Consider the following 11,004-nt stretch of genomic DNA (forward strand, 5'->3'; position numbering starts at 1 on the left):
GGGAGCGTCGCCCAAGGACCGGCCCCGCGGCGCGGCGTTAGGGGCTTAGGGAATCTCAGAGAACTTCCGCGAGGGAAGTGGAGCGGAGGCGGCCTGAGGAAAAAAAAAAGGCGACCAACGGGCATAGAGAGCCGGGAGGGGGCTGGGGGGCGGGCTGTCCCCGGCAGGAGGCGGAGGAAAAATGGAGGGAACTACTCATGCTGACCTAAATGGGATGGGTGCTTCACGGTGGGGCCTGTAGCAGTAGTGAGGCCTGGCTTGCCCTGTGGTTGGGGCAGTTTTGTGCTAGGTTTTTTTCTCTTCTAAGTTCCCTGACTTACCTAATTAATTGTATTAAACTGCATTTTCTGTCATAATTTGTTTGTGTTTAATATTCGCTGTGGAGAACATGAGTTTTGCTGAGCACCGTTGGGGATGGGTGCTTCACGGTGGGGCCTGTAGCAGTAGTGAGGCCTGGCTTGCCCTGTGGTTGGGGCAGTTTTGTGCTAGGTTTTTTTCTCTTCTAAGTTCCCTGACTTACCTAATTAATTGTATTAAACTGCATTTTCTGTCATAATTTGTTTGTGTTTAATATTCGCTGTGGAGAACATGAGTTTTGCTGAGCACCGTTGGGTTACGAGGAAGAAGAAATGTGTCCGGGTTCCTCCTGGTCCGTGCTGTGCCCTGTTCATAGCCATGGGCTCCTCTCGTTCCTCTGAGCTCTGGGTTAAGGAATTTTAACCCTAAGTCCCACAATTTTTGTAGTGTAATTACTCATATCTGCATATGAGCTGTTTATTTCATCTCCTTTTTTTTTTTTTTTTTTTTTTTTTTTTAAGTGGCAGAAGCTGAATGTAATGCTTCAGCCAGAGAAGTAGTAGCAATCTGTCATTTTCAATGTTGTTTTGTATCCTGGATATTTTCTGACCTTTTCTTTATTATTTCTCAGCATTCCATACCAAAAATAACCCCAGTAATTATTTTTTCTTCCTTAGTCTGTTGATCTTTCTCCATTAAAGTCCCCTTCTTAATTTTTAATGACTTAGTTCAGCTGCATTTGGCAGTGGGGCAGAAAGTCTGAGTGGGGAAGGAGAAAATACCCGCATAGGTTCCCGCTGGGAGGACAGCCAGGAGGATTCAGCTTTCATCCCTCTGCCCAGCATATGCTGGAACAAAAAGCAGGTGAAATGGTGGGGGAATCCCAAGGTATGTTCTGGACCTGGCAGAAATGTAGGTTTACTGCAGTTGAAGGGAGGAACGGGGGACATAGGACAGCAATTCACAGGAAGTCTGATTTTATTAATCCCTTTGTTCATGAAAAATTACTCTTTTTTTCCTTGTGCTTTTCTTCAGTTGAGTTGTCATGTGCTTAGCTGTTGTGACTATTATTTTAGCACAGGTGAGAAAACATTTATTATCATATGATTCTTGGACAAAGCCTGATACAAATCCCTCATTCCCCTGCTTGCCTTTTGACCTTTGCATTGTCCTGTTGAAACATCCAGACTTTTTTACATAGCTCTGGGAAATTTCTGACCGCTCAGAGGAGAAATTCCCATCCTCGTTTCAGGCTTGTGGCCCTGAAGACTGGCCTCTCGTAACCTCTCTGAGTCCTGAATATACTTTTTCTTGACTGACTGCCAAATTCTTCACTGGCACATGCAGTTACAGCTCAGAAAAGGAAACTTTCAGTCTGTGCAAGTTTTCCTTTAACTTCTTTGTGTTCTTGTTCTGTTTTGCTGTGCTGTATGTTTCTGAATCTGTTTGAGATTGTGCAGAGCTGATGCATTAGCATGTATGATTACAGCAGCAAGTTACTTGGCAGATTAATGCTGCTTCCGGGTTTAATGCTATCCAGGCACTTAATCATGTTGGTGCCTTTCCTGTGGATGCTGACAGCAACAAAGCAGGGTCTCATCATAAAGAAGTAGTACAGGTTCCCACTCCAGTCTTACTTAGAATAGGAATTTCCACCTTGTACACGTCAGCTGCAAGACTGACAGATATATAAAGCTGGTAATGTGTGTCTATATCAGATGATATCTTTCAAGAGTTTAAAAGGATTGTCTACCTGTGTAAGTAAATTGCTGTGTTTTAAACTTTGAGTTTGTTTATGAAAACTGCATGTACTTCAATATTTTAAGTGATGATTTCTGTTTCTTCAACTTTGCCTAAACACCCTGAAGTTAAGAGGCAGAATGTTTTATTTTTAATCCAGTTTAAGAGTTTTTTATGTACTTATTTTTCCCCATTTTTTTTTGTCTTTGCTGTTGTTGAAGTTTTATTACAAATGTGCTCTTATCCCTGTTCATTTGAGCTTCTTTAATGACCTGCTTTCTTTCTCTAGGTATATCTCTCTGACAGGTTTTTAATATTTTTTACCTTTTTAATTTTCCCAAAATGATGTCAGTTCTCTGAGTTTCTGTAAGATAAGGTGACCAGTAGTAAGATTCAAAGGTGCAGGAAATTGCCAGCAATCTTGCTTGGCGAACAGTGAGCTTTTAGAATTAGATTTCTGGTTTTTTTTTTTTTTTCTACCCAGAGCTGTCTCTTCTATGCAGTCTGATTTTATTTCCTACATTGTTTCTTTGCCTTTTTCCTCTTACTACCCTCCTCACCTCACCTCTCCTCTCTTCTCATTATCTGTCATTTTCTTAGATTTTTTTTTTCATGATGTCTGTGCAAGAGAATCTTTTTACTCTCCAAATGTTTGTACTGACAGAGTTTCAGAAAGTGAACAAAACAGCTAGTGGCTGGCATTGGCTTCGAGTTTGTGCAGGTATTTATATTGCATTGTGTACTGAAGTGAGCAACTCTCTAATAAGTGCACTTAATCTTCCCTGATGCAGTTACATGCAGTGAGACTTCCCATGGAACACTGGGACTGCAGAAGATGTTACTTAAAACCTGAATAACCATGGATGCATTTCTCATAAGCGAGAACACTGCTGTGCTTGTAAAGCGTTTATTTTGAGAAGGGTTTTGTTTGGGGAACTTAGAAAGCGGTCAAAAATGTTATTATCACTGTAAGCAAATTTACTTCTGACACCACTGACCTCAGTAGGACTCTGCGATGCAAAACTGGAAGGCTACGAGGGTGAATCAGCCCCATTATTTCTTTGTGTACATCCCAATAATTGCCCGTACAGACTTTTTGCAATATACCCACAACTTAATAACAATGTAGGCAGTTACCTCTCCCTCCTCAAACACTTCCCTTCCACCCTTTCTTTGGTGGTATTTTTCTGGAGAAGTATGAGGACAGCAATGAACTCTGCTTACCTTCAGCTATTGACATATCTGAAATGGAACAATAATCTGTTTTTCCGTTACACTGCTCTGTTGTACTGTTTTTGCTGGGGCTATGGGCTATACGTAGGTTGGGATCATGTCATACTCTTGCAAGCCTCCCACAGAGAGTGTCAGGGTAGAGAAGTAAATACCCTGGTTCCCCAAGTCATGGTCTTTGACATGAGTCTATTTTGACACTGTTTTCTTAGCAAGCTGTTTTCTCAGCAAGCTGTTTTCTCTAAAACCTGTTATCAGCTGTTTGTAAGTAATACTCTGAACAAAATCAAGAGTCATAAATTCCTTGGCAGATGCTTTTATCTACTGTCACATGTTGATACTTTTAGTTCACCTGTTTTGATAGTCACTAATTAATCTTTGTAAGTGTTCAACTCTCAGAAAGGAAAACATAATTTTCAGTCAGGATTATTTTTCTTACAGTCTAGGGGAAAGAACAATGAAGAAAATACAGAATGTTTTTTTTGTAAAACCTACTTTGAATAAGCAATCCATTAAAACCAGAAAGGTCTTTGACCTTTCATTTGAGTCTAGAAACTCTGGGAATCCATTGTCAACCATAAAATGCCAAGAAGGACACCAAGTCCACCGTAATGGGCGGCCTCAAGTACACACAGAAGCAGTATTTTTGCAGAACAGTGAAGTTCTGTGAAGCCAGAGAATGCATACAGGAGAATGCGGACTTGGGGCAGGAAGCTAGTGCCAGGCATTATCTGATATGGTTAGTTCTGATAGCAGAACATTGATTTCAAAGACTTAAAAGATTCTCAAGTCCTTTGTTCCTGCAAAGATATTAATTTTCCTGCAAATAAATTAGTATTATTTCCCAATTTGTTACTGTGCAAAAAAATTGTGATGTTAAGGTATACTCTAAATGATTATGGGGTCTTACAACTGGTGATAAAGCTACATGTATTCCTCCTAGATCAAACATGGTGCTTAGTCATGAAATCTGAATAGCTATCTCTTCAAGGTTCCCAAAGCAAAGGGATCTAGTCTTTTGTTCCAGACCTCTGGAGGCTTGTACTGGAAAACAAAAAATTATCAGAGACAAGAAAATAACACTTCCTACAAGATAGGCTCTCATAGCAACGGAGAGAGGAAGAGACAGATGGGCAAGCTTCCACAGGTGGGCAGCCTAGCTGGGCTTGGATCAACAAAGTCCAGAAAAGGAAAAAAACAACCACCAAGACTGGAATTACACCATGGGCTACATAGACAAGCAGTGAAATACGGGATGATTTTGGATAAACTTAATGTGTCTTGATTTCAGAGCAAAGAGTGCAGCTACCATAGTTAAAAAAAATGAGGCAGGAGGTTGTGCGCAGTAGTATATATTTTCATGTAGCTCTGTGTACTTCTTGCATTACTAGGTAAAGGTTCAGTAACCTGTGTTGAGTTCCTGTGTGTGTTGAAAAGAAGAACTGTATCGATTATGTGCCCCTCCACACAGAAATCAGAAATTAGCGAGTCAGTACTTTTGGTAGTACAAAAATGGGGAAGTGCAAAAAGTCTTGTGAGGGCCTGTGGGAAGGATATCATTGCGCTTACAACCCAGCACCCCACCTGTCAGGAGGGGTAGCAGACATGAGCTCCACCTCAGCAGTAAGTGAGTAAAATGCCTCCAAAAAATTGTTATGGGAACTCCTCCAGTCACAGCAAGCTGAGGGACCTCTGTATTTGGTTCCCCTCGTGGGAGCTGGAGGAGGGCCCAACAGTCAGAGGTCCAAAGGATCCATTAGGCTAATGTGGGTTAATTAAATAAGCAAATCTAATGTTATGTAGTAACCTTTCATCATCCCTGACCTAGAAAAAACCTGAGGTAGGTGGGGTGGCAGGGAAATACCTAAATAGTTAAATAAATACAAAATAATTCCCATTTCTGCTACTTTTCTTTTGCTGCAATTTCTTTTGATGCAGTGAAGAAATCCTAAGATAGTAATTACTGCTGTGCCACCTTTTCCACACAGTATAACTGAATGAATTGCCTTAATAACGTAATTGTGTTTGGACTAATGGTGCTGCCTTGCCTTTTTGTTTGTTTTTCATGTTTTGTTATTGACTGCTTGGCAGTTGTAGGAATCTTTAAATATCCTGCAATATGGGGGAAGCAATAGTGATAGATCTGTTCAGCCTACCAGCCAACTTGCAGAACAACATCCAAGGATTACTACGTAACGTGCTGGAAACTATTGAGAAATGCTCTTCCATCCCTGCTCCCTTTGTTTATGTCATGTGTTGCCAGAGACAGGGGACTGAAAGGAACAGTGAACAAGAGTCCTTGCTTTCAGCTCTGAGGGATTTTCAGAGTCTAAAGAAAATACCGGAGGTGGTATGTGCTCTGACTACAGCTGCTGCTTTGTACACCATCAAACAAAGACTGGATGAAGAAGACCTAAGCATCATTAAAGTTATTCTCCCTACCTTAAGAAAAGACTTAATGAAGGTATATATAGACCATCTCTTTACAGCAGTCTACCAGTTTGAATTCGAGGATTTACAGGTGTCATCTGATTGTAAAAGCCTACAGATAGCTGAACCTTGGAGTGAAGAGCAAACGCTTCCTACACAGGACATGGTGCTCATCCAAAGTGAGATTCAGAGGTACTTGGAAAGCCTGCCGAGCCTGAAAGGGGAGCTCACCATCCTAAAATCTTCCCTGATCCCAGGTAAAAAGAATCCCAGCTAATAGATTTTACAGAGACTGTTCCCAAGCATACTTCTTCAAAGGAATTACAAAATGGGTATGGTATGATGTGGAAATATCTTCAGGCAGTAAATAACTCCATATGATGTTGTCATAACGTACCGTATCTGTAAGAGGAGGAAGTGTCAATAGAGATACAAGACACCAGCAAGCCTATTCCAAGCCTGTGGCATGATCAGAGGAAAGAGAAGCCCAGGTTTAATGAGAGCATTACTGCAGACAGTGCAATCTCTTCCCCGCTGTGTGGGAATTACACACTTTGAGAGTTACCACCATCTTCTGGAAAGGCAGGACAGGAGTTTCTCCTGGTCTACAGCCTCACACATGCCTGGTTAATCAGACTGATGTTTCAGTGTCCCTGCCGTGGCATGACCCAGTGTACTGCAGCATGTCTCTCAAGCGGTGTGATTATGGGGTCTCATGATTCAAAGGAAAGCTGTTGAGGTTTACTATGGGAAAAATGTGGAACTGTCTTTCCCTTAACATGTGTCTGAAATGATCCGCAACCGGAAAGGAACACGAGTTACTTAAAGCCATCTTTGCCTTCATTCTGCTTCAAGTTCTTGACTGTGAAAGAATCACACTACATACAAGAGTTTTTGAATCTAAACTCTGATTATGTCACTAAGCTTGTCAGCTGTTAAGATAGCAAAAATACCAGTTGTGGGACTATCCTCTGTGTTCAGCTCTGACATGCAGAACCCCAGCCCCCACCACCTCCCAAAACAGTGACTGCATTTGGTTCATGAAGACATGATAAAGGATTTGCACAGTAAAAACAGAGGATTTTTTAGTAATAATAGAGATTCTTGGTGCTATCAGTGTACTTCAGAAGGATGTTTGAGATTCTTTGAAGTCTTGAGGACTAGTACTTCATTTGCCAAAAAAGATTGTGAGATGCCACCTTAGAACATTGCTTTAAAAATCTACTCTCATTTTCCTCAGTGAGTTACCTCTTTTCCAGGGTTTGCACAACAACTCTGCAAAAATTCAGGCTAAATCTGCTAGGACTCTTTCTTGCTCAGACTCCTCTGCCTTTACCTCAGAGGATTATGATTATGAGCAGGAAGGAAATTTATAATCCTTAAATGTAAATGCTACAGCTAAATACAAGGTAAAGCAATACTTAATTTGATTGACTGATGCGAGATCTGTTCAGTATAAAACAATGTAATATTTGGACTGGTCTTGTGTTGAAAGCAGTTGTTTGTTGTCTTTTTTGCTTTGCCAGATGATGTCTTCCTACATGGGTTCACTACGAGGACAGGTGGGATCTCCTACATACCAACTTTAAGCTCCTGCAATCTCTTCAGCAGTTCCAAGTGGAGGGACCCACAAGTTGTTGTTAAAGAAAATCTCCGCCGGCTAGCTAATGCTGCAGGATTTAACCCAGAGACATTTCACAGAGTCAAGGTATCTTATCAAACAATAGATTTATGTAAACCAATCAAATCTTGCTTCATGTATTGTTGGCTAAAGCTTTAGGCATTATTCCTACCTGCTCAGGAAGAACTTGTGAGAAGCAGGACAATTAAAGCATTTGTGCTGGCAGTTTTACGTGTGGGAATAGCCATCCAAACTGTCAGCCATTTGACGCTATATAGAGAAGAAGCACTGTTTCTTCCAAGAGTATTCTAACATTTAACTTACCATGGAGCAGAATAATCAGATAAATGATCAGAACAGTTTCTCTTACAAGAAAAATACACCACTGCTTCTGCGGTGGCTTTCTACTGATAGGTCTGCATGGCTTTTGAACAAGGGAGTGCCTGATTTCCATGCATGAGGAGCTGGTGCAGAAGAGTGTTTCATGCCAAAGAAAAATCCTTGCATTAATCAGAACAGGGTTTTTTGCTGACGTATCACTGTCCATGTTCTGGTTTTATCTTGACAGGTTGATCATGCTAATTCTGTGTGTATTGTGGGAAAAACAGAGCCTGACAGCTATGATGGAATAGTTACAAATCAGAAAGGTGTTACAATAGCAGCTCCGGGGGCTGATTGCATACCTGTGCTGTTTGCTGATCCGGTCAGAAAAGCCTGTGGTGCTGCTCATTCTGGTAGGAATTTTAAATCATGGAGATCAAAATAACTAGGAGACCACTGGAAAGGGAGCTTTGAACTGAGTATTATGAATTAGCAACCAAAGGATCACTGAGTGCTAATGCATAAATTCAAGATCCCATAACAATATAGATCCTGACCTGTGAAGTTTGTATCCTGCCAAAACAAGATTATTCTTGAGAATAGTTTACTTTCCAAGCTATGGAGGTTTGTTTTTTTTTTTTTTTATTTTACAACCATGATAATTATTATTTATGTATTTATACACTTATTTTTCTGATCTGGTAACCAAAACACAGTAATTTAATTTTTGTGCGCTAACTTCATCTGTGAAAACTGGCTATAAAGCCAATGCCCCTGACAATCATTTTGGATTAGAAGAAATATTTGTCTGACCCAAACCAAATGAGAATAAAACTGAAGCAGGAGGTTAGCACAACCTGGAGTTATGTCTTAGGCTAGAATACATATCCTTTGGTGAGGTTTTGCTGCTGGGGCTGTTTCATATTATTAAAAAGTCTATTTATGAGATCAAGAAGAATGCACAGCTGAGAGTTTCTCCTCAGCTTTGATACTAGTGCGCCCCTTGATATGGTAGGAAGCTTCACCTCTGCCCAGAACTTGGGAACACCACCTAGTTCATACAGTTCTTTATACATTGAATAAATTAGCCAAAATAAATTTAAATCTGTGGGTCATCATAAGATGATCAAAATTTTGACTTTCCCCTCAATAAAGTTGTTGTGCCCCCCTCCTCTCCCACCCTGTGCCTATTAAGTTTAGGTTAGAGAAAGTGAGAAGAATGAGATAAGAGTAATTTCTGTCTGGGAGGCGAGAGGAATGTTGTGGTTTTAATGGGGAGAAGGGATGGAGAGAATTTTATCCACTCATAAAAGTTTGAAGAGTTTTACATTGTAAGTGTTCAAACCTAATAATTGTCAAGTGTTTAAATCTGTAGTTGCTTCTTTTTCTGCTGCCTCTTTGTTTATCTAGTCCCTAACACACCACTGCCTTCTCCAAGCATACGTCCTGGCTCTAGCCTGAACTCCTGACTTCTGTCTGCCAAGTTTTGGCCTTCATTGCCACATCATGGTCCTTGCCAGGCTTCCAGTTGTCTTTTCCTAAATCCTTTCCTTCCTGCCCAACCCCAACTCAGTTCATGTTTAACTTGAACACATGTTGCTATGTGTACAAATAAAGATAATTAGACATAAGGTCATCTGAGTCTTTGTATGTAGAAAAGCAGAGGAAAAGTTATTAGCATATCCCGTCCTTCGGTATGCAATGCAAAGACTTCCTGAGACTCAAACCTAGATACGACAACTCAAAGCTGGGCTTTCTTCTATTGCTTACCTTTCTTCTGCCCATTCCAAACAAAGTCTCTAGTTTGAGCCTCTTTTTTTTTTTTTTTTTTTTTTTAAAGTAACACTGAAGCCATTTTCACCATATTATAAAAATATGCTTCTGACTATAATGTATTTCTGTTGTCATATTCCCATGTAAGTGTTTCAAGTGCAGAGGAGCTGTAAGGTATGCTCTAGTTGCCCAACCTAGGACACTGGGAAAAAGGAATTCTGGAATGCTAAGCTAAACTCTTCTGTCTAGTTTCCATCTCCACAAAATGATATCAGCAAACGGGTAGTTGTTAATATGTTGAGATTTTTTAAAAAATAATTATTTCTTATTAGAGATAATTATTTGTTTGTAGATATAAATATACCTATTAATTTGTACCTTTAATAATAGCATATATTTTAGCTCCTATAAAATTAAAGAGACAATTTATACACTTTTTTTTATCAGCCTCTCATTTCTGACAGGATGGAAAGGCACATTGTTAGGAGTTTCTATGGCCACAGTAAATGCTATGGTGTCTGAATATGGCTGCAACGTGAAAGATATCCTTGTGGTGCTGGGCCCATCTGTAGGACCTTGCTGCTATAAACTTCCTCACGAATCAGCAAAAGAATTTCACAGAATTGATCCAGAGTGTGTGAGGCTATTTGACTCTGCAAATCCTTATATTGATATTAGAAGAGCAACACGGTAAGCCTACTGAGTGAACAAAAAACTAATTCCCCATTAGTTATCAATAATTATATTGATATTGTATTATCCAGCACTATTATGGTGCGGGTCCTCACCATCTTAAAGTATTCTGTAATAGTTTGCAAATCAACAAATGATACCTTTGAATGAATGGTATCTGGTGGCTTTTGCTGGGTTTCAACTATTATTTTACTATTATGCTGTTAGTTAATGGATCATAGTCAAATGTTCAAATTAAATGTGGGTTTACTGGTTGTAGAAACGCAATTATTTTAGCCTAATACTGGAAGAAAGAAAAAAACAAAAGCAGATGAAAGTCATAATATTGGCACGGTTTGTTCAGTTGGTACTTCAGGTGATGTCTGAAGGAATGTTCTAAGGAATGTGAGGATGTGCAAAAAAAAATTGTTTTATGTTTCTCTTTCTTTCTTTAAGGATTCTTCTTGAGAGTGGTGGGATTCTTCCTGAGAACATTCAAGATGATTCTGTCACAGACCAGAATATCACTTTCTGTACTGCATGCCACCCTGAAAAATTTTACTCTCACTTTCGTGATGGCACTAACTTCGGGACTCAGATTGGCTTCATATCAATCAAAGACTGAGACAGTATCTCTTACCCTCAAATAGTATTTAGACAATAAGTCTGGTGCATTGTCCAGCATCCTGCTCTGCTCTTTAAAGTTCTTCCTTTCACAGACTTGGAATAGGAAATTCACTGGTCTTGTGATTCTCCTGCTTCTTCCCTTCTCTGCCATTCTGAGGCAAGAACAAACTACTAGTGTGTGGGGCCAATAATTCCTGCGTGAGACAGGGTGCAAAGGAAACAAGGACAACCCACACAAGTGACAAAGCCCTTCTGCATAGACCAGATGCAAGCTCCAAATTTTTGGAGCCTTC

General features: G+C 40.1%; 1 protein-coding gene across 1 annotated transcript; it reads left to right on the forward strand.

Moving 5' to 3' along the window:
* Window positions 1–2,016: 2,016 nt before the first annotated feature.
* On the forward strand, window positions 2,017–10,709 carry LACC1 (laccase (multicopper oxidoreductase) domain containing 1). The gene is made up of 6 exons (XM_010078475.1): window positions 2,017–2,054; window positions 5,365–5,954; window positions 7,224–7,405; window positions 7,887–8,052; window positions 9,877–10,102; window positions 10,541–10,709. Exons 2-6 carry the CDS (start codon window positions 5,387–5,389, stop codon window positions 10,707–10,709), a joined length of 1,311 nt encoding a protein of 436 aa, XP_010076777.1. The 5' UTR covers window positions 2,017–2,054; window positions 5,365–5,386.
* Window positions 10,710–11,004: the final 295 nt, after the last annotated feature.

The sequence above is a fragment of the Pterocles gutturalis genome, unplaced genomic scaffold, assembly GCF_000699245.1.
Source record: "Pterocles gutturalis isolate BGI_N339 unplaced genomic scaffold, ASM69924v1 scaffold2098, whole genome shotgun sequence".
Lineage (NCBI taxonomy): Eukaryota > Metazoa > Chordata > Aves > Pterocliformes > Pteroclidae > Pterocles > Pterocles gutturalis.

Excerpts from the sequence above, each read along its gene's own strand:
- LACC1 (XM_010078475.1), top strand. The coding sequence starts at position 5,387 with ATGGGGGAAGCAATAGTGATAGATCTGTTCAGCCTACCAGCCAACTTG. Across the intron at positions 8,053-9,876 it reads CTGTGGTGCTGCTCATTCTG|GATGGAAAGGCACATTGTTA; the intron begins GTAGGAATTTTA and ends CATTTCTGACAG. Across the intron at positions 10,103-10,540 it reads GATATTAGAAGAGCAACACG|GATTCTTCTTGAGAGTGGTG; the intron begins GTAAGCCTACTG and ends TCTTTCTTTAAG.